At 40.2% G+C, this 24,492-nt stretch overlaps 1 protein-coding gene across 3 annotated transcripts in view; it reads left to right on the forward strand.

The window, feature by feature from the left end:
- The window catches only part of ptprsa (protein tyrosine phosphatase receptor type Sa), a 269,659-nt gene that overhangs the window by 156,029 nt on the left and 89,138 nt on the right, over positions 1-24,492 (forward strand). For all 3 annotated transcript variants that reach the window (XM_053634470.1, XM_053634471.1, XM_053634472.1), the window contains one exon: positions 6,861-7,049. In XM_053634470.1, coding sequence (XP_053490445.1) covers positions 6,861-7,049 — 189 coding nt within the window. The remainder of the gene's footprint in view (positions 1-6,860; positions 7,050-24,492) is intronic.

Genomic DNA, 24,492 nt, shown 5'->3' on the forward strand with positions numbered 1-24,492 from the left:
AACGCCGAAGCTTTTTGGGCCACATCTTGGAGGCAAGACAGTTATCTTTAAAAACTGAGCCAATGGCTTTATTTTTCATGAGATGTTGCACCTGCCCACGCATCCTCTGTCATGTCTTTTAGATAATGCAAGCCTTTTGTTGTGATTTGGCAAAACAATGACAAGAAAAGTAAGACTCTATATACTGTCTTTTCCTGTTCTTTTTTTTTTTTTGCATTATTATTACTGGAATATCTTGACTCAATAAAAATCTCATAAGGCATGCCATTGTTTTAATCCTTGTAAATATAAGGTAATGGTTTTGTACAGTATGTACTTTGCCACACTTGTGCTCCAAAGAAAACAGCACCTGGAAAGGAAATGCTGTTATTAACATTGTGCACTGCTTTTTTTAAGATTTAGTGGCCAGGTCTTGTCCCATGTCTCTCCAGCAGCATGCCTCTTAGGAACTGGCAAAGTGAAACAAAGGAACATCAGTGGATAAAAATAAACTAAAGAGGTTCTTGTTTTTCTTTCTGAAAGAAGATAGAGAGGTGCTATAAGCAATGTGCACTCTATCTATGTTCCTACAGTCCTACAAACCTAATTTACTAAGGTCACTAATATGATTTATAGAAAACAACAACTGTGATACATTTAGGCTGCTCTTGCCTTAATTGAGTTACCATTTTTTTGCCCAATTAGTTGTGAAGAGAACAACTCAGATGTGTTTTCCATAAACTATTTGAGTGACCCCAGTTTGTGAGGTGAATCGTTTTCCATTTCTTTAGAAGCAGGAGCTTGGCCTCACAGACCTATTCATGACAGCATCTCAAATCCAGCAGCCTTTCCAAGCACTTCCAGGAACTTCACTCCAAGCATACACATTTCAATCACTGCCGATAAAGGATCTCTCGTGCGAGCCACTTAATACACAGGCTGTCAGAGCACCTCTGTACATCTCTCTTCATCACCTCAGAGTTTGTTTGCTCGACCTTTCTCATCTCATCTCAGGGCAGCTTGTTGGAGAATGACAGAGCCTGGCCAACCCTTTCTGCTTTCCACTCAGCTTGAGCTTTAGCCTTCTGTTTCTGTAACACCTCTTCTATTCTTCCTCTGTATGCCTTCTCCTTCTTTGCCTGTGGTAATGGTGTATATATTTGGATTTATTTAACTTGTTTGCATGACACTTTTATCTGAAGCAACTGGAGCCGAGTGCACCCTACACGATTTTAGTCTCGATTTCCTTGTCGCACACTAATATTTGTGGCTCAGGAACAACCCCAGCCTCAGCTTGGTGACTATTTCTCTTGGGGCAACTGTTTGTCTAGTGGTTCAACAACGTGATTTTCTCAGTATGCGAGCTGTCATCGAGGCTCTTATATTTTCAAGCATGTTTGATATTCTAGTGTGTTTGAGCCCCTCTACGACTAGTAGCAAGTACAGCGCTGAGAAACCGTCAATGAGAGTCCAGAAGGAAAACAAATTTGTTTTGTCACGTGCTTCAGATCCCTGAAGCCAGTTTATCATCCATTTGTGTGGGAGTGCGAGGCAAAATGAAAGCACAATAATAATGCTTCTATAAAAAACAATTAGTTGTCATGTCATACCCAAAAGCTTGTTAGGAACAGCAGAGATTAAAAACAAACATGGTGATGTATAGTATAAAGATACCTCTTTTTACTTTTACTATACCTCCAGTTCTTTTTGTATATTGTCTTCTTCACTTGCCGTGTCTCTCAAACCAGTTCTTCCTCGAATATTTTCCCAATTTTCTTGTTTCTGTACAAAACAGTGGCAAAGTCACATGACAGACAACACTCTTGTTTCTTTCAGCTACATCCACCAAACAACTGATCACAAGTCATATAGTATGAGCAGTTCAATGATTTTAAAAGTCATGTAGTGTGCACTCAGCTTTACAGTTGAGACAGAATATAACTGAGCAGAGCAGTTGAAGTTTAAGGGTCTTGCTCAGGGACTTAAACGTAGTTTGGCTGTGCCATGTTTGAACTCACAACCTTCCAAACAGTAGCCCAAAACCTTATCCACTGAGCCACCAGTTCCGTCCCCACTAGTATTCAGTGCCCCAGCAGATGTGCGTGGCCCTGCCTTCTCTACCACTGACAAGTCTTTATGACAGCTGTGTGGTAGACACAGCTGGGCTTGGTCATGAGACAAGGCGTGTGCAAACATCGCCACATGTCATGGCTTAATTGTGCAGCGCCTGAAAGATCCCAGGCTCCTCAAGTGATTGTTGCTCTATCAAAACCCAATAGGGGTGTGCTGGGAGATACAGGGGCATCTGTTTAGTGTCACCAGAATATTCACACGCAGCCTGCTGATTTGTATTCCAGAGTTATAATGTTTGCATCCTGCAGATCAGCAACAGCCATTTTTGCCTGTGCCAGACACTCAGACAGGGTTGTTTTTCCATGAAGGCAATGGTTAATACTATGTGGCTGTGGCTTCAATCATAAGATTCCCTGTGTAGTACTGATTTGGATGACTGAAAAGCTTCATAGACAGAATCTCCAACCTCTTGGGGCTTATGATATACTGCCCCCACCAGTGTCTTATGTTCTGCACTCCAGATCCTTTGGTCAACTTTTGCACTCAAAACTCTCTTTCACAGTCAGAAATTTGGCCGGAAACGGTGCCCTTAATTTTTATTACTTTGGGGAGTTCTTTGTGAAGGTTTATTTCAAACAGAACATCGAGACCTTGTTCCATCTTTAAGTAGTCGGTCCTCCTTATGCTTTCCTCGTGTTCAGGTGATGAGTTTTCCTGGTGTCATGTCCCTGGCTCGTGTGAACTAATGCATGCTGACTTAAAATGACAGAACATTTGACCCTGACCAAACCAGCTCCTATTCATGACCACAGGATTGCTGATAGACCTCCATGTGTTCTCTTTATTTCTGACTCTCTCTCTTCCTGTCTCCTTGCCTGTCTCCTCTATGTCTCTAGCATCTCCACACATACCACTATAATAATAATGCACAGTGCCTTTTAAAGGCCCATCCCTGACTGTGGTGAAGGCTAGTCAGTTAACCTGTTTACAGCACTGATTAAATCAAATCATTTCAGTAAGTGAAAATATCAGGATGAACAATAAGAGCACAGGAGATACTTGTAAAATATGCTGCAGCCTCAGCATGTACAATATGTGCTTCTCAGAGGCTCTTTTATGTCAGTTTTATTACTGTGGTTTACTTCATAAATATAAATATAGGGTAATGTATTTATTTATTGGAACGTACAAACTACCATAAATCGTGCACAAAAAAGAGAAAATAAGGCTTTAGTCTGGATATAATCTGATTTTCAGAGTTAAGCTTCAGAGGTTCATAAATCCATGTAAATTGTCTTGGTTTGTTTTTCATTTCGAATGAAATTGGGAAAACAAGGAATCTGTTTAATTTTATTTTTGTTTTTCTATTAAATTTGTTCACTTTAATTTTTTTTTTAATTAAAAGATTGATTCATTTTTTTCATTGTGATGTGTAGTCTGGAAAATTATTCTGTTTCCAATAAAGATATGATAAATATGCAGTAAACATATGCAGAAATAAATTTTGTCACTAACAACAATCTTTAATCTATGCTTCTAGCTACTAGCTACCCAGTAATTGTTCATATATATCTGGGTCATTCAGTAATAACCAGAAAAAGAATCGAAAATAATGAAAACCAAGCAAAGGAGAAATGAATAGCTTTTTTTTTAAATAACTTTTTGTGTTTGGATGCTGACATGTTGAATCTGTAATGAATGGAGATATCACAGGCCTGTGTAACTATAGTGGGCTGCAGCATGAACCGATTACCACCATTTTTCCTATAATCACAGTGCAGAGGAGACACCGATCCAGCGGTGAGAGCTCCCAAAGCAATTGAATTAAAGGCTTTGCACCTGTTTCTTTGCATAATGCAAGTCACACACGACTACTAAAAACAATTATCCATAATGACATCACCCTCGATTTACACTGTGGGAGGGCAGCTAATGCCATAGGGAGCAGCACTCTGCTGGATTGCGTGAACACACAACCAGCTGTTGGACAAAGTGGCCAGTGCACTCAGCCCCCATCCTCCCGGTGTGCTCATCACAACTACGCCATTATCACTGCAGCTTAACAGCTTTTATGCCAGGCCAGAGCTGACCGCATGAGCTACCCAGATATCAACCCCCTGTGAACGCCACCACTGCTAATTGCATTTCATTTTGAATTTTAGGGTATGACATGACCCATAAGTCCTCTAAAATAGCAACACAAAAAAAATCAAAGCACACAGATGTCGGCCAGTAGTGGCACCACCTGATCGCTGAGAGAACAGCTTTCAGACAGCCTTCTGGGGGCTCATTCTGCGTATCACAAAAGGGGTATTTTTAGGCTAATGGTTGGCCATTTGAAAACCCAATAATTAAGGCTCCTGTGAAAGGTTATCAATAGAGTTACACATTGGTGCTTTGGGCTAACAAAAGAAGGACGTGAATGACTAGTTGCTGGTGCCGTAAGATTAGTTGCTGGTGCCTAATGATGAGTCCGGAGACATCTTTACAATTGTGTGCTTCCAACTTTATGTCAACAGTTTGGGGAAGGCCCACACACTTTTGGCGATATAGTGTATCACCTAAAAAGGATGTTTTTGTTTTTCTTGTACTCAGTCCTTGGTCTTTATAATGTTGAAGATGTTGTCACACTTGTAATGAACTATTTGCCCTGAATGTGTTGACATGCCCACGGCAAATTAAAACTGTACACGAATTAAAACTGCTGTGACACTATGAATCTAGCCACGTTGGTTCGCATTATAATTTCTCAATACATGGTGATGGAATTGTCTTTATAGTTGTCTTTGCTGTAAATTGTCTTCTTTAGGAATTAATGCTATGATTGTCCATCAGCTCCAAGGATCAGTTTTCCTGACATTGTATTGGTCACCTAAACACACGTTCTATTAACAATGATGGGGCATTTCTTCATGATGTCATTCTGGACACTTGATTTTTTTCTTATTTCTAAATGAAATTAAATGGCTGGTGTAACTTCATTTGATTATATATCTTTTAAATTGCACTGTAGTACAACTGTTCTTGCGGTGTTGAGCCCCCCAAACCAGCCCCACTGTTCTTCTCAGAACTAACTAAGCTGTTGACAATCTTTAAGTTCAGTCTTAAGTTTATGGCTTAACTTCCATTCAACTTGCTCTGCTGCTCACCCAACAGCACTCTAGGCTCCTCCCTCACCTTTATGTTTTTCCTTCTCTATGGCTGTTTAATTAAGCTCAGAGCCAATTATTCTCAGTGTGTTTAAGGCTTAATTCATGTGGCTGGGAGCGATCCTCCATTACAGTGTCACTCTGCCACTGAGCTGCCCTCAAACCACGACTTTAGCATATTCCTTTACCGACCAAAGCACTTGCTGCTGAGTATCTCTCAAACAATGGGACATTTCAGTTTCAGAGTAAAATGGAGTGAAAGCAAGCATCTCTGCTATTCAGCAGACTGATTTACACATAGACTGGGAAATAAAGAGAATGCCGGGAGCATCTATGATGAGAACGAGATAGAGAAAAGGAACACTCTTTTTTTTTAGAAATTGCTATTGTGGTGCAGCCCTGAAGGAATTCCATGCACAAAGAGGTGCAACATCAGCATGGGTTAATAATTACTGGGTGAAGTTTGTCCATAAAGCCTAAACCAGCACAAATTCTTCTCACTCCCTGAAGCCTGTGATGAAATATTTATCTCAAAGGGGGGAAAAAAGTGCCCTGCCAGGAGGGTTCTCTGTTGTGCACATTTCCAAGACCATTTTTAGTGAAGAGGCCATGGCTTGGGCTCTGTAGCAGTGTTATCAGTAGTGACCAATGTCTTACTGTACAGAAATTCAGCCATTTTCATATGTTCTACCCTGGCTGCCATGCCATGTGGGGTTAAACACACTGACCTCTGAGGTCCATCTGAGCCACATGCTGTCCTCAGGGCATCCACAGGGACTCTCACAGGCATATTGCATGTTTCCATCAGGCCATGACTTTTGTCTTTGCCCAGGGGCAGTTGGGTCACAGAAATGAGAGGATTTTTTTCGTCCTTCCCTTTGTTTTTCTTCATTTATTGCATTAAGGAGGAGAAGGAAGACTTTTGATTATTAATTTCAACTCATTGTTGGATTGTTGTTGGTCCATATTGCTTAGGGAGGCAATTTTGTTCTTGCGGGTACTTTTATAGCACGACTTACAATTTGCCAAGTGAATTCGTGTTAATATGCGCCTTTTGTCTGAGGATAGGCTTAGTTCGGTAATCCACTTTAAAGAAGCACTTCTGGCTTAGATGTCATCTGTAGTCTCTGGGTGTCACTGTAGTGATGCAGTGAGATCTCATATCTCTGGTATGGAAGAGCACCAGAGTTCAAGATGATCCTAACGAGGTCTTATCAAGATTATCCCTCTGCCCCTGCGCCTCATTATATTGGCATTGCAGTGTTCCATTGTCGCAGATCCGGGAGGCAAGAGAGCAAAATTGGACCTGCTCTCTGGGAGGGAGGGATACCTGTCAATCAGAGCAATACTAGCCAATCACAGGTGTAATTGTTTGGAAGAAGGCAGACAGCAGTTTCCTGTGACTGTGTTACACTGCCCTGTGACACATGAGGAGCAGGTCAAAAAGGTGCAGTTGGCTGACTTCACAGGGTTGAATTGAGGACCTTCACCCTCCCTGTTGGTAGCTGTTGTATGATAGGAGAGAGCTGGCTGGTGGGTAGAAATTAGGATGAAAATGGTGGGAAAAAATCTGAAAAGAAAGATGTACAGTAGACTTCTCATTATCCAAATTTATTATTTTAGTCTGCAATATCATCCTCTCCCTTTTCTCTCCCACAGAGGACCTGCTTCCTCAAGGCTTCCCCAACATTGACATGGGTCCCCAGCTGAAGGTGGTAGAACGCACCCGCACAGCCAACATGCTCTGCGCTGCAAGCGGCAACCCCGATCCTGAGATCACCTGGTTCAAAGACTTCCTGCCGATTGATCCCAGTACGAGCAATGGGCGGATCAAACAACTCAGATCAGGTAAGACAGTCACGTTCCACTTTCCTGCCGGGTTCCTCAAACATGCTTACTTTTGCACAGAGACTTGTGTTGCAGGATTGAATTGAAACCTTCTTGCAGACTTTACAAAGCTGGTACACAGAGGCTGTTGTTGAACTGTGAAAGAGGAGCAGGTTAGATTTCATGGTAGAATACAAGTAATGTTGGTTTTAAGATTGTTCATCTGTGCTGAGTGATTCAGAAACAGTCTGAGTATATATTTAGGCTCAGTTAGGAGTTGCTTTTCATCAGATTAAAGTTGGGTGTTGTTTGGAAGAGAAGGGAATACACCTGATCATTACATATGGCACTACATGATTCTCTACATGGATTAAGGCACAACGCCTGTTCACTAAATTTACCTATTCTTTGTCATTTTTCAGAAGCTTTTGGTAAGTGTCTCTTTAAGTCGACCAGCTGCCCAACTGTCCCTGCAGCAGATGGCATTTTAAGTGCTTTTTGAATTGCATGACCGTCCCTTTACCTCTTCTTTCCCCTGTCCTCCACCTTTCTGTTTCATCTCCTGATATACCAATGTCTGTTCTCTGTTTTACATCAACAAAAAACATTCATCCTTTTGTTCATTTTATTAGATATTGATAAAAGCTGAACAACTTGTGCTTTGCAGTGGCCAAATTTCATAGAAGGAAATAAAGAAAGATCTAAGCCAGAGCTGAGAGTATGTGTTGCGTTCTCAAACCTTGTATGCATATATATGGATGCTTTTGAAAACATAGTTTTTACTCACACAAACAGCATAGTAAAACTATATCCGATCACACAAAATTGCAAAAAAACAATTTGAAATCACACTGGTGGCGATAGTATGTCATCTGTGATAGTATCCAACTTCAAGAATAACATTAAGAGCTGCATATTGAGCGACAGAAAAGGATAAATGCAGAAAAACACAAATATGGACAAAAGTTAATGAATTTTTCATTCATGCGTCTTCAGTAGCCACGTTTATTCTGATCAAGTTTGCAGTTGCTCAGAGGTTCTAAAACGAAAACTGAAAAACACCCGAAGATTCAACTATGTAGACTGATGAGGTGGAACTACTGATTGAATACAAAAGATTCACTTTTATCCAAAGTTCGCAGTACGGTTTGTACAACCGGCGAAGTGGATTCAGAAGCGGTACAACACGTATCATTTTCTGGCACCTCCACATGAAGGCGCAAAATAAAACAAAGGAAAATTGAATTGCAAACACATTATCCAAATAAATTACAGAGCACAAAGTAATAATCAGATTTACTAGCCATGATAAAACGGAGTTCTAGCACAAACACAACACTGCTATGAGCATGCACAGATTCACGCTGTGACATCGGCATTTTCAAAAACATGCGTTTTTCCCATCCACTTGAAACAGTTAGAACAGAGTCTTAAAATTTCTCCATCTTGAAGGGCATTTTCAAAAAGCTTTTTTTCATGTGGATGGGACACCAAGAACTATGAGGGAAAAAAACTGGTTTTCAAAAAGATTCCTGTGTACATGTGGTTGCTGCTCACCAAGTGCCCACATCAGCTATAAAAATCCTTAACCTGCTCTCATCCATCTTCTGAAGCTCTGCAGCTCAAGGCCCTGGTCTCCTGGCCAGCACTGGATGGAGATTTTCCTCCTGCTAAAGCCAAGTATTATCTTAAGTCTCCATGCCCTGGCAAAATAACGCCTTGGAGCTTAAGTCTAAATCTTAGGCCTGGTCTGGCTCCATATCATCCGCTTGGCTTTCAAGCTAAACTTTTTTCTTCTTTGCACGATTGTTTTTGTCCTAAGGAAGTGCACAGTGTGCTCATCCTGCAAAGCAGATCACGCCTTCCAGAGTGCAACGAGGGGTTAGTTAGCACTTACTGTTTACTTTTTATGGCCCACCAACTCTACCAAGATGCTGTGTGTGTTGATCGGGTGCCTTCTCTCACAGCCTGAGGGATTTAAGATGTTGAGAAAAAGGCCTGCAAAAAAAAAGGCCCTCCCGCCCTCCGGATGTGATTTCCAGCCAATCTCCACAGCTTTCACTCCGCTACTTTTAATCTCTGCTCCAAAACAGACCGAGGGCAAGAAAGAGATTTTTTTCCTATGGCCTTTTTTGAGTATGGTTGTGTGTATGGTTTTTATAGATTTTTTTTAGTCCCTTAGAGGAAAGTCTGTCCAGGTCTCCCTAAGGCCTTCAAAAGTGATCTATGGTGCTTGTCCTTGTGTGGACAGTCATCAGCTCCCTCCCATAAAAACCGTAGCCAGCAGCTCAAGGGACAGCCGGTAAGAAAGCAGCAAGAAGACAAATTTGCTTTTCTGCTGGTCTCTTTCACTGGTCATGGGAAAATGAGGCCCAGACCTATCTGTTTGTAGGATTGGCCGTTTGTTAGGATTATCTGAGCCAGTACCCAAGAAGTTTCAATGCATGGACAATAAAACACCATACCAGCACATAAAGATTCTAAGGGTAGTGCCTAAGTGGCACCAAAAATGGTTCATAAATAAAGACCAACATACTGGGCTCAAGCTTAATGCCGTGAGTAATGTCTTGATTCAAGTGCATACAGGGTACGATCGTGTTATTTACACGGCTGGCACTTGAAGACAGGCTGGTATTCCCCCTATGCCATTCCCATGGCTCCAAACGTCAACTCTCACTTGCTTTGTCAGGTGCTAGAGATTAACAGGCCCTACATAAGGAGGGCTCATGTGCTTTATCTTTCAACAAAGCTTCTCCTGTTCTTATTTTAGGCCTAAACTGTATTTTGCTTGCTCACGACCGAAATGTGAGTCATAGTTCTGTGACGTGCATTTCAGCACTGTCCACTGGACAACTGTATTGGCGACAGTCAGAACGAGCATGCAGAGAATAGAGGACTAAAGATTTGTCTCAGCGGAGGAGCTGGTAAGGTCACTTTGGCCTTCCTTGGGCTAAGTACATGGCCTCGAGCCCGATTTGAGTCCCAGCCATGCAGATGGACAGATGCTATGGTCAAATCGGTTCCTCTGCCCCGGCTTGTGTGGGCTTTCTGAGCAAAGATGCATTGGAAATGACAGCTCATTGCCCTCTAAAATTCCAAAGGGCACAGGCAGTGGGTGTTTGAGGTTCCTAAGGAACCTTAGCATGGAGATTATTTGCTTATTTGAGACTAGAGCTGCAACAACTCTATCAATTAAAATCGATAATAATTGTTGTCAATGAATCTCGTTATCGATTAGTTGGTCTGCACATGATATGGGGCACATTTACTCACTACGTTACTTCTGTTCCGAAAACATTCTTCGGAGGGTAAATACTAAAGTTTGGTCCCAAATGACATACTATACACTTACAATATGTAGTTTGCACTCTGCTGTGTAGTGTATGAATTTTAGAAAGGTAATATCATCTCAAATTGAACACAAGCAATTTTTTACTAACCAGAAGCATTAGCCGCTTCCTAGGTGATGACACATGACGTCAAACGCACGTAACACAACGCCACTAGCTTTAGCAGATACCCAGCGTCAACGAAAATGAATTTCTTCAGTTTACTGTTTATGTCACTGTTACCTTTTATGCTCAACATGACCTCAGTCACCATCAGACGGAGGCATAATCGTTGAGTGACAGCGGAAAATTAAAGTCTAATTAAAATGCTACGATCGAAGTAAATGCAAGTAAAACAACATGCTTAAAGGCAGTGAGTAACAGAAAGCGTATAGTGCAGTGAACGGGAGATTTGATTATTAATTTAGGACTGTAGTTTAATTATCAGTGCTTTTTTGTGCATCCATAAAAAGTAATGCATAAATACTTATATATAATATATACACACACACACACACACACACACATATATATATATATATATATATATATATATATATATATATATATATATATATATATATATAAACATATAGTCTGAAGTTTATCTTTGTAACACTCAGATTGTGGATTTTATTTTAAATAAATGAAAAATAGTATTAAAAATTTGTCCCCCCATCCGATTAATCAATTAATCGGAAAAATATTCGTTCGATTAATTGATTATGAAAAAATCATTTGCTGCAGCCCTATTTGAGATAGCGAGTGCCACTGGCTAAAGCACATGATGCTAATGTCATTTTTTTAGTGCTCGAGGGAGACTTACTTTAGCGTGATTTTCTTGTAATTTTCCTTTTGTTTTTCTGAATAAATAACCTTTCTGTTATATGGACAGTAAAGACCTCTTTGATGCATCCTTTATCCTCATTGTTTTTCATTTACTCACCCTTTCATCACGCTCAGATGATGACCATATCTCAACCTTTAACGATTAACCTTATAACTAAACTTAAAAGCTCTAACCTTAGCCTAACCACAGCCTAACCTCTTCTAACTCCAAGCTAGTACTCCTCAACCTTAACCTTGAGCTTAATTCTGACTCTAACCTAAACAATGCTTAACACTGCAGCCTCTGAAGCCCTTTAAGTCTAACAGATGTCTAACCTCAACCTTAACAATCTTCCTGATTCCTTCAAACCAAGTCATAAAAGCTTCAAGTGTAAATGTTTTGCCTGCTTTTCAAAACTAGTGCTATAAGCCTTATCACATGTTGAGTGATAGACCTTCCACTTCATAATTTAACACACAGCAGGAAAAACAGGGTCCTGTGTTCTTGTTCACTGCTCCTGAAAAACAAGCTGAGGTTTAAATACTACACGAAGCCCATTTTCGCAGACCCTTGCCAAAGAACACACACGACTTTTCACTTACAGGTCCATGCCTTGTTTCTATACTACAGGCAGCTCTGTCTGTTATTTTCCGACCTAGGCATGGCTGAGATGTAGTAACATCCAGATGTTAACTTACGTTTGAGGGTAATCCAGTATTCTTACTTACTTTTAGATCTGAAAATGCAATTACTTGAAACTCAGTGGATTGTTAATGGAGTCATGTGAGAAGCAGGCAAAACATCTCATGTGGTACAGTAATGACCTCTTTTTGGCTGAGGCGTAAAGGAGCTTTATCTTATAAAGCTAGCATGTCCTGATTTTTCTGAGTGACATACGTCTCTGGGTCAGCAAGGGTGGAGTCTGAGTGAACTTATAAACTTGTTTATATGACATCGCCACTAGCTGTTTTTGATTACATTTATCATCTCTGTGTAGTGTTTAATATAAAATACTGATTTTAAGTACACTATGTGCTCAGCTAGGCACCTACCTAAAGGTAGCACTGTGCAAATGTTAACATTTAATGTTTCCTCTCCAGCAGTAACTGTTTGACATAGCTGACCAGTTTGCTATCATGCTAACTAACATGATGTGAACTGTTTTAATGTGCAGATAAAACAAATATGTTATGGTAAGCAGAATATTAATAGTGATGTCATGTGATTAAAGCTTGCTATTGGTTGGTCAAGTGTAACTTTTCAACCCAGGGATGCTGGACACTCAGCAAAATCCGGACGAGCTTTACTTTAAAAGTGATGGATTATGGATTAGTGAAGGGTTATATTGGGAAATTCAGTCTTTCAATATTAGTACATTTTCAAGACACATACACTACAATATACTATATATCACAGACATGAATCAAGAGTAAAAGTTAGTTATAGGTTTTAAATGGTTTTCAGATTAACATATAATCTGCAAAAAAACATTTATCATAATACACAACTGCTAAGGTTTTTTGGGGGTTTTTGTTTTGTTTTGCCAATCTACTGTACTCTTAGAAATTAGGACTTGGGTGAGAGAGAAACCAGCTTAAAAAAAAGGAAAGAGCAGAGCACAGAGCTTCAATCCTGACTTCTGGGAAATCCAAAGTCCACACTTTTTTTTAAAATCCAGTTTCAAACACACGAGCCAGGTAGTGCAAATTCTGCAGCTCTTGTTTACCTGGTTCAGGTGTGCTGGGAGCTTGAGTAGAACAAAGTTCAGGACCAACAAGGGAGGTCTCTGGGGAAGTGTTGCTCCAGATTCAGTTCATCTTCATCCTCAGCCTCTTCCGCCACCCCACACACTATTTCCCCTAGCTTGTAGTGTCAATCAAAAGTTTATGAAAACCTGGAGTTTCTTAAGATATATAACAGTTTTGTCACTATTAGTACCACAGATACATCCAAAAGAACAGAATGGAAATGATGAACAAGGATGAATATAAAACAATTCCTCCACAAAAGACTTCAAACTTAGTATTTTACTTATTAACAAGTTGATACAGAGAGCAGGGAGAGGGAGAAGAGAGAGAAGCAGTCTGAGCCAGAGTGTTATTACCTTGGTGTGTTCTGAGACTCATCATACCTAGACACAAGGAATGAGAAGTATGACATATTCAGAGACGTAAGTCATATTTAACATAGTTAGAGAGTCAGGGATAAACATGAATAAACATAACATTTTAGCAATTGGTCTGAGACAAATAATTAAAACCTGATATTCCTTCAGTATGTAGATAAAATGCTCATAAACAGTGCCAGTAACAACTATAAATATTTGCTGTGTGCTACAAAGTGCATAATTAGAGTGATCAATATTGCAGCATTTATTCTATTCAATTTAAATCCCTTTATGCCTGAATGTTTCAATGAGTCTGGTTATGATAAGACTTTAACCACCTGCATTTACAATGCGTATATCAAGGACTCTATAACAGAAAAGAATAGCTGAAATTATATCCTGATGAGGTGGGATTATAAAACAATTTATGATATAAAACTATTCAGCCATTCTCGTACTATCTGATTACCATTTTTTCTATTTCTCTATCAGTATCAACTATTAATCATTGTAGTTATTTAATAATCCATTACATGTTCATATGCATATGAGGTTTAACATGCCTAACTAGTGGGTGCTGTATGCTGCAACTCATTTTGGAGTTACTGTGCTGTTAGTTACGGTCCCTAACTTTTCAGATCCAGTTGATCAGAGTGTATTCAAAGAAAATATTCTGCTAAATCCGAATCAGTTGGTTTTATTTTTTTATGGCACATGTAGAAATATGTATTTTCTGTTATTCTGATATTATAACTGCTAGCTAGCTAGCTAATATCAAAAGCCCATGTAACTGCATCATTTGCTCTCTTCCACTGTCAAAACTTAAAGTGTCATGAAACACTAAACTACATTTTCTGAGATTTTAACAGAGGCGTTCGTGTCGCACATCATAGAAGACAATGTTAGCATCTGTTCATTTTAATAGTAGGAGGAAACTGGTTAATTTTGAGCTTTTTTCCCACTATTTCATCTTCCGGGTTTAAAATCTCGTCGTGTTACACGTCACAGGCAGTGACATGGCAGTGAATTATAGTACATCGATGATGCGTCGGTGTCTCGTAATTATTCATGAGACTGCGTGTTCTTATCCTATGAGAAGACGCTGTCTCTTAATTATTCATGACAGCACCAGTACTACACCAGACTACATCAGTACTTCAGATGTAGTAGATGAGAGAGGCGTTCAAATGGGTGGCAAGTGTTTGTTTCAGTATTGTAAGAGTTCGAGTGTGTTTTCTTGGGAGAGCTATGAGAATTGGAGAAAGGTGGATTTCGGACTTGCTCATGAAAGCAGTTTGTGTCTACACAATGATGCGGTACTCAGTCCCGAGGACTTTTCCATCCCTTCAGATGAGGCATGTGTCTAATTTTTAATCATGACACATTTACTTGCCTTTTGAGCTAATTAAACCGCTTAAAGCTCAGCAGGCCGTCGCGTGCAAAACTATACAATGAGAGTCCGTGTTGAAGGGAAGAACCTTCCCCCTTTTATTCATCAAAAGCTTGAGCCTATTAGCTAACTGCCATTCTGACACGTCTCCCATCCACGCTGCCACCAGTTCGTCCATGTTTTCCTCCATAGTCACGTCAGGGGCTAATGCTTCAGACAGATAGGGCAGAGGACCTGCATCGCTATCTGTTGTGTCTCCATTTAGCTCTGGGGATTCAGGAGGAGAGAAGTCCTCTACCTCATCAGAGTCCTGCGTACTGCTGCTACTGAAAACTCCTATGTCAATATCCTTATTTATTGTGAGTGTTCTGAAGGCTCACCCCCCCTTCCTCTCCTGCCACACCCACTCCCCCTCCCTTCTTCGCACAGCCATCCACACCTGTTGAAGTTGCATTTTTCAAAAACATTGAGAGGTAGATTTGAGCTGAAAGAGGGCGGTTTCATGACCCTTTAAATCAATAAGTACAACAAACAAATATGACCAACATACAACTGAAACAATCAAAGCACCTATGTCAACAAAGTATTAAGCTAGAACAAGCCAGCGGCAATAATTATTTGATAATATTCCAATCATTGGACCGAAATAAAAAAATCTTATATTATATTATAGTTTCTGATTAATTTGTGTGCCCCCTTTCACAGCCCAGGTTAGCCTGTGTATAAGATCAGCCCTAAACAGGTCTCAAGCTGCCTCATGCTTTGTTTCATCTTAATGTGTGGTTTTGGGAGAGGCTGAGATATGGGAAGAGCTGAGAGAAAAGAGAGAGAGAGAGAAAAAGAAAGAGAAAAAGCTCCAGCCCAGCCGAGGGAGGTCTTTAAATCTCAGTTAGTGATTTGATTTCTAACAATTTTGAACAATATCAGAATCCACAGACAATATGACAAGAGCTACTCACCCACTCTCTTAATAATAACTTGTGTTTTTCACTTATATCTCTCTTTCCAGTGGGTACTCCTATTCGAGGTAAGACACTAATCCCAACCCACATGCTTAACCCAATTTACTCACAAACTAACGGCTCCTTCTGACTCCTTAATGATGATTAGCTCTCTTCTTCTTTTCCCAGTTAACGCACATTCTCTATCTGTGTGTGTTTCTCATTCCTCCATATTCAGACGTGTGTGTGTGTGCATGTTTCTGTTTGTTTACCCTGCTATGTGTGATTTCTCCGACAGGGTGAGGCTGAGAAGGATGTTTGCGTTACACTGTGACATTTGCAGTTTTGGGAGACCAGGTTAATGAGGGGTCTGTTGGCCTGTGCTCGCTCAGTGCCCACATTATGTATGTAAATGACCCATGGACCAGTTCAGGCAGCAAGCATGCTCCCAGTGAAACGCATAAATAAAATACAGTAATGGATTTCAGAAAAATATGGAATAATGTAAGAGCTCTGCTGCATTGCCTCGTTTCTCCTCTGTGTGCGCTTTGCCCATTTACACTGTATACTGTATTTTCCAGACTATAATACGGTACATTGTCCTCAGGCTGGTGCTAGGGCTTATACAGTAAGCCTACGTACCCGCAATTTTTGCATTAGCCTAATTGGAATCTTCCTATTTGTTAGTATCTTTACAGTAGAACTGCCACTCCAGAACGATGGTATGAGTGTTACTGCAGCTTTTACAGTGCTATACCTGTACTTACAGGAGCACTGCTATTCTAAGTAATGATAGTAGTGATGAGGTAATGATACAGTATGCCTTTGTTATTATCACCAGCACATGTGGTTGTAGTGAGTGGGGAGAGTGTTTGAAATGTATGAGAAGATAGAAAGGCAGTGGTGGGTATTGTATGTCGGATTCCTGATTGGATCGCTTTATGCTATTACATTACATTAAAATCAAATAAATATTCAATTGCAAAAAAACACTTAGGGTTAAGATCGTCAGCTTAGGATACTGTATATAACTGTATATAACTATTGCAACATATTATGGGCCAAAAATGAAACTAGAAGATGCCTATATAAACCTATTATTATTATTACTATAATGAAATTAGAAAATGCATGTAAAGTTGATGTGACTTGAATCGAATTTGATTTTAGACAGATACGTCTTGTATTTGGCTTATTGTCTGATACACTATATATATATATATATATATATATATATATATATATATATATATATATATATATATATATATATATATATATACTAAATGCACTAGCACTAGCTACGGAAATGATTTTCACCCTGATGGCTTACAGGACAGCGTCCTGTCCTCATCAAGGTTATTTAGAGTTTAATTTGGTGAATATGGTGATGTAAATCATCTACTTTACTAACTGATGTTCTTCTTTACAGGGAGCAGGTAGGTGTTCATTTTTGCTCTTACCTAGTATTTTATGCTACAAATGGGTATAATGAGTTTAATAAAAATAAAACATTCCAGTTTAGGCTAAACCCACATACAGATACAGATAGTGTTATTGCAATACACGCATAGTATAATGCGAAGCTTGCAGAGTTGCATGAAATGCCCCAGTGAAACACCACAACCTAAAGCTCTCGTATTCTGCACACACACACCAGCAGCAGTATCCTAATGCCTGGCCAAAAGCAGGACATAAATCACAGTGTTGCTCACAAAAACCAGAGTGACTTATGAACTCCATATTTGCATAATGGGATTAGAAGGCCATAACGGGGGATTTTGCTCAGAGCCAACCAGCCTAGGCTGAGGAAGACTTTCTTATGCAGCAGGGACGTGACGTAGCCACTGGGTGTATGAGGAACATGCAATGTAGTATTGTGTAGTACAGAGATCAGGTGTGTGGCATCTCCTTTAACAATCTTGCTAAAAAAAAAAAGACTGACTGCTTTTTGGGAGCAGGCTCAAGTGTTGTTCGAATGACAGGAAGACAGTATGCTAATTGGTCTGGGGTCGCTGCACATCACTGCTGAGTTTATGAGAGCATTACAAGCCAGCAGATGGAACATGACAACAATCACGTTGTCCAGCCTCATGCTGCTGCTCTCCCATTTAATGACCTTGGCATCAAACGTGTGTGTGTGTATATGCTGTATACCTGCTTGATTGTGGATGCATGGTCGTGTCTAGGCAGACTTGGCCACTTGTTGGAGGCTTTCAAGGTGCACTTTTGAAAGATGTATACATACAACCCCAATTCCAAAAAAGTTGGGACGCTGTGTGAAATGTAAAAAAAAAAAAAGAATGCAATGATTTGCAAATCTCATAAACCCATATGTTATTCACAATAGAACATAAAAAACATATCCCATGTTTAAACTGAGGAAATGTACCATTTTAAGGAAAAACTAAGGTCATATTGAATTTGATGGCCTGAAAAAATACTTTTCCAGCCTTTTGTTGCCCCATCCCTACTTTTTTGAGACGTGTTGCGGCCATCAAATTCAAAATGATTTTTTTTTTTCTTAAAATGGTACATTTCCTCAGTTTAAACATTTTATATGTTTTCTGTGTTCTCTTGTGAATAACATATGGGTTTGTGAGATTTGCAAATCATTGCATTCTGTTTTTGTTTACATTTATTTACATTTTACACAGCGTCTCAACGTTTTCTGGAATTGGGGTTGTACAATTTCATACATGCACCTTATGGATAAAGTGGTCCCAATTGATACCAAGAATTGAGAGCGAGGAAAGATGAGCAGTTCTCCAGGCCATCTTTCTCTCCACCTAATCAGTTCCGCCTATGCAAGTAAAGAAGAAAAAAAACATCCATGCAGTCGATCCTGCAAAACAAATCAATCACATTCTGCCAACACCCCCTAATTGAATAACACAAATAGGACTAGAGGTGCAGGGTGTGCGTGTGTGTGTGTGTGTATGTGTGTGTGTATGTGTGTGTGTGTGTGTGTGTGTGTGTGTGTGTGTGTGTGTGTGTGTGTTCAAAGATGCTTGTAGGCATATGAGCAATATAGGTTGGCTACTTCTGGCTCTGAGCTGTAATTGGAATGAATCAAGTATGCCATCCTTTCCCGCTACTGCCACACACACACACACACCTCCACTTCTCCAGATACTAACTTCAAGCTAAATGTTCACCAGCAGTCAAAAAAAACAAATGGTAATTTTAATGGTTGATCCAGTCTGCAGATAACCCCATATGACTCAGACCACCGCTCTAGATTTTACAGCAATACCCTATACAGCATTATTTTAAAGTACCACAACTACATTTTGGTTATTATCAAAACAATGGATATGCACATTGACTGCAGAATCTCTTCTGAGGGGCATTGTTTAACTCAGCAATACAGTGTGTACATAAATGGTTTCATGAAATAAAAGAATAAGTCTGTTTTACAACATATAAAACATATACAAATCCTATTATTGCCTAGCCAGGCAGCACAGTGTTCAAACATTGTTGCCAAATCACAGCTCCAGCTTTCCCAATTCAATCCTGAGCTCGGGTTACTGTCTCCCTGTGTCTGTGTGGGTTTCCTCCGGGTTCTCCAGTTTTCTCCCACTTCCTAAAAACATGCCATTAAGTGTATTGGCTATGCAAAATTGTTCTAAAGTGTGAATGTGTGTATGCATGGCCCTCTGTGATGGACTGGAGTCCCATACAAGGTGTTTTCCCATTTTCCATTTCACATCATATTCCCGGGATAGGCTCCAGATCTACAGTACCACAACCCTAACCATAATAAAGTGGTTACTGAAAATGAGTAAATGATCACTAAAGTGATACCAGGTACCAAACTAGCTCTGTAAAGTATCATACAGTGTGAAACCATGTAAAAACAACTCAATATGGTTTGAGGCGAGACATTTAGGCATGCAGTACTTTATCTTCCCTTACTTTTTGTCACTGTAATCCTCCTAGCGCCAGTACAAACAAGGCAAATGTCAGACACTTCTTTGGGAATTTTTATTTTTTTGTTTAAGCATATTTGTAACCCAAACAGAACACAGGGGTTAATAAACAAGAAGCTGTTTTCATTTCATGGCTGCGTCGATACGTCGTCATTGTTGTGAGGACCAGAGTGTGTGTCTCCACTGTGGCAGCATTTCTTCATGGACGCCATGTTCGTCGCTCAAATTCCTTATTATCATCGTTATTGTTCTGTTTGTCATAATAGGTCTCAGCTGGACGGTTCATGCTGGCCGGCTTGTTTGAACCGTTTCCTTTCTGTGTTCCGCACGCACAGCCTGGGCACTCTGCTGAACGAACGTGTATCATAAAGAAATGCCACACGCCTTTGATCACATTGCATCCTTTAAGCCATTGCTCCACTAGCTACCAAGAGATAATTTCCTCATCTTGTATATATTTATTTGCGTTATTTTTTTCCTCTCAGTGAAAACAACATGCTGTGCCAGCTACCCCACAGTCTTGGAACAAGCCACAGGCAGCAGGAATTTTGGGAATTCAAAAATGGTCACGATCATACATAACAAATAGTAATTAAGAACAGCTCTTTTGAAAGATGCGACATCAAAGGCATTTTGTTTTGGATAGCAGCATGTCGAAAATGCCCCGGCTCGGCACCGTTTAATGACACCAGTTTTCACTTGGCCGGGGACTGCATGGCTGAAAAGAGAAAATTAGATGTTTTGGTTGAAGGAGGGAAAGAAGCTTAACGTCCCATATCAAGAAAAAACATGCACACTGTGTGAATGCAAATCATACTCATTGTGTCCAACAACAAAGGGTTTCAACAAAAAGGTGGTGAAAAATGAAGCAAAGAAAAAGGAAAGATAAGATATAAGCTAAACGTGTGCCACAAGGATACCTTAATGAGCTTTGCTGTGTGCGTGTGCACGCGTCCCTAGCAGCATCATGCTATAATGATAAACCATCACACAAGGCAAAAGCAGTTTGAAAAAGAATAAAATAGCATTATCGTGGCCTTCTTGACTCAAGAATTCTCTGTGTAGTTTTTTTTTTCCCCCTCTGTGTAGGTTTTCTGAAGAAAAACCACAGGCAAATGCATAACGAAGTCAGCAGGGATGGCCGAATGAGCTGATCCCATCTAATAAAGGCTATCACCTAAAATAACCCAGTTCATACAATGAACAAAAAAAGACTTTTTATAAATAAAGAATATTTATGCTCTTGGGTTGCTGCTGGAATTTAAATAGCTTTTAATTTATTTACCTCCCTTGTTTCGCTGAAGGTTTTCTCACTGGCGATCTATAGCTGCTCTCCCACAGAGTCATTAGCTGATTAAAAGTGGGCCCGGTTCTTAAAAGCCCTTTGAGGCTGGTCATGGAGAGGGCAGCACAAGACTTATCGCCCTCGTGAAAAAGAGCCAGTGAGAAAGAAAGCGAGGGAGAAAAGCAGAGCCATGCCTTGTTTTAATTATCCCAGCCCAGTTAAATATCATTAAAATGCAGTTAGCAGCGTGGCTGAGTTTTCTGCATTCATCTGTGCTCATGACAGGCTGTGTAACATCACCTGAGGAGACTTCAGAACACACTCCAGTTTCACCTGCTACAGCCAGGCCACCCACAGTGCACATCAAAAGATCCCTATACGTACACACACACACACACACACATATCTATAGGCCCACCTGCTCCCGGCACGTTGGCGTGCTATTCTGGCCTGTCCTCCCTGATGGGATCTGAGTGATTAGAGGTGTGGTAGGAACACCACTTGGATAAAGCTGTTATTGACACCTGTGCTTCTGAGTGTGAAGGACTGAAAATAGGCATCTAAGAACACAGCATGGGCTTTAGCACAGAGCTCTGTTTGGCCTGAAAGGATCTTTTCTTGGGTACCAATTTTTTTGTCCGAGTGGTGAGTCAGACTGGTTCCAGGTGTAGAAGATGAGATTGATCCCGGAAATGATTGATCCCAGTGACAAAATATAGCTCTCCATCTGGCTTACAGCTAAAATAGTCCTTGATTAAAGGGCAGGGGTTATACAGAAATATCATGTATTCTGAGTAAAGGGTTGTGATGTGAAATGAAACTGGGTGGAAGATAAAAGGTAGGGAGGATGAATTGGCATTCCTGGTTTAATGGAAGAACATTGCATGGCAGAAAAATGTTGACCTTCTCTATCTATTTATAATTTGGTCAGTTTGGTCTGTGTCACCATGTACTGCCCTCCGACGAGCCAGTAACTGGAACAGACGTCTGTGTCTAGCCAAAATACTACAGATTCTAATTAAGGCAGTCATTGGAAGATAGTCCCAGGGTGTTCCTGGTCTGAGATATGCCAGAACATTTTACAGCACAAAGTTCCTGGCCAGTTCTTGTTGCATGTCATGGTCAAGTCGATCTCTGCCAGAGGAGACAGTTATTCATCAAGACTGTAACTACACTCTTACACCCTAAACTATGATTCCTTTTCAGAAAAGGTTCACATTTAGGACACAAGAACCCTTAACCATCCACAAAATGCATGGGTCCTGAGTGGAAGATAGTCTTTTATATCAGACACACATATCACAGGGTTTCCGCGGGTCCTTAAAAAGTCTTAAAATGTCTTAAATTCCTTAATGTAAAAATAAGTCCTTAATTAGCATTAAGTCTTAAATTCACATTTTAGAGGTCATAAAAATGAACTGAACTGACACCGTAAAACAGATTTAGATTTTATTTTCACTTGTTGCCGTTTGAGATTGTAAAGCCGTGTGACTGTGTTGAACTCAGTGTGTGTGTGTATGTGACTGTGTTGAACTCAGAGCGTGTGTGTGTGACTGTGTTGAACTCAGAGCGTGTGTGTGTGTGTGTGTGTGTGTGACTGTGTTGAACTCAGAGCGTGTGTGCGGCTCATCAGTGTTTTAGAGCGGCTCGGGTCACAGTAACTGCCACTTTACACCAACTTCATCTCTGTCTGTGTTGTGAGTTTCAGTCGCTTTTAACCTGCATGTAGACACAACACTTGCCAGATTCACTTTGGTTTTACGTTAGTGTAATCTCAGTCATTTTTCTGGGCAGAGTTTTACAGCATTTCAACCTATTTGGTAATGAGAAGGGAATTTACAAAAACCGTTGCCAACTGAAAGGAGGTCTTAAGCAGTGCAGTAATATTAGAAAATAGCAAAGGTTTTTCTTTTATATTTTCTTATTTACAAAAATTTCTGTACATTTATAACACTACTTGTTACATTACCCTGGCATTAAATGATAAAAAAACACTGCTGCCAAGGGGTTTATAATACAGCTGCTGATGGAGTGATGGTAAATTTGACATCTTTTTCTCTTCTGACTGCCGTAATCCATCTCTCTCTATATTTTTTTCCTCTCTTGGAAAGTCATGGAAGGAAATACTGGATTCTTGGTTTTCTTTCACTGTTGGAGCAAATGGTAATACAAAAAGGATATTTGCTCTGGTCTCCCATATACCTCTATAGAATTTTACCCTGTTATAGTTTACTTAAACCCAGAAATGGATGTATATGCATGAACACAATCCATTATAGCTGATGTATCGTGTAGCATGATTGAAGTGACGTTCAGGTCTTAAAATTTTTTGGAAATGTCTTGAATATGGTATGGTGCAGATACCCTGTATCAAGAAGTAAAGGTTCAGGGCAGTTAATCAAAAAGTTTAAAGTTCAGATACCAGTATTGTCAAGTTGCCAGTGTTTGGTTCTTGAATGAGACCTTTAACCCTCAACCGATCCCAGAGCTTTGTACCCTGGCTGACCCTGTGCTCTGACCCTGGCCTCTTTCCAATCTAGGATATGGAAATAAAAGCACTTGATTCTACTGTAGAAATGTGTCTTTGGTTCCATCTTGCACACTTAAAGGTTCTTTTGGTTGATTTGTCCCTCTCCGGGAACGCTCAAAGGTTGTACGTAAAGCCCTACAACAAATGTTTGTTCCAAGTAGAACCCCTTTAGAAAGCTAGAACCCTTAAGGTTTTGCTATTGGAGAAATGACATTTGAGTGGCTTAAGCGAATAATTTGACTTCATTACCGAGAAAACAACCAACCATAGCATTGTGCAGAAACAGCTGCAGACAAACCTGCTATGCGACAGCACCTGTGATTGGATCACTCATATGCGACATCCAATATAAAACCACAGAGAGTATACATTCTTGTGAGCTCACAATGATAGTTTTGGTGTTGCGTAACCCTCCCAAATGTTCTCTCTCTGAAAGTATACTGAGGGCTTTAGCCATCAAAAGAACTTTTATCTCACAGCGTATTATAACCACAAAGAATGTGTATATGGCTGTGCTGTGTTGAACTATGCATGTCTCTAGTTTTATGGACCAATTATGGACTCAAGTTCCTCAAGCTGAGGTTGAGGAACTATCAGAGCCAGAATTCACATACCATACAGACAGTGCTGCCATTTATACATATGTCTGTTTTTTTTGTTTGTTTGTTTTTTTTAAATCGGGCCATGCCTGCTTCAGGATTATATCAGTTCAGCCATGACAGCGCTTGGAGTTAAATTGAAAGCTTTCATAGATAGGGACGGAGTTTAAATAGGTTTGGTCTGGGCAGACTAGATCTGCTACTGCTACTGCTGCTGCTGAGCGAGTACGGACTCTTGCTCTGATAGACATGGACAGACATAGAAAAGAAGAGAAGCATGCTGCTGCTGCAAAGGGTACATAAGCAGATTTAGATGGTGTTGCTGGGGAGGAGGAAGGTAGGATACGAAATTTCATAGCGCGTGGGCCATAGCCGGTGAGTTGGTCAGGACTATAAAGGGACGCAGAAGCGTAGATGATAGGCTGTTGCAGGGTGTATAGACATATATAGATACAAACGTTTGGAGGTCTTAACAGATACATACAGATACAGATAGTGTCACTGCATTACATCCTTATT

This window comes from Ictalurus furcatus, chromosome 10 (genome assembly GCF_023375685.1).
Source record: "Ictalurus furcatus strain D&B chromosome 10, Billie_1.0, whole genome shotgun sequence".
Lineage (NCBI taxonomy): Eukaryota > Metazoa > Chordata > Actinopteri > Siluriformes > Ictaluridae > Ictalurus > Ictalurus furcatus.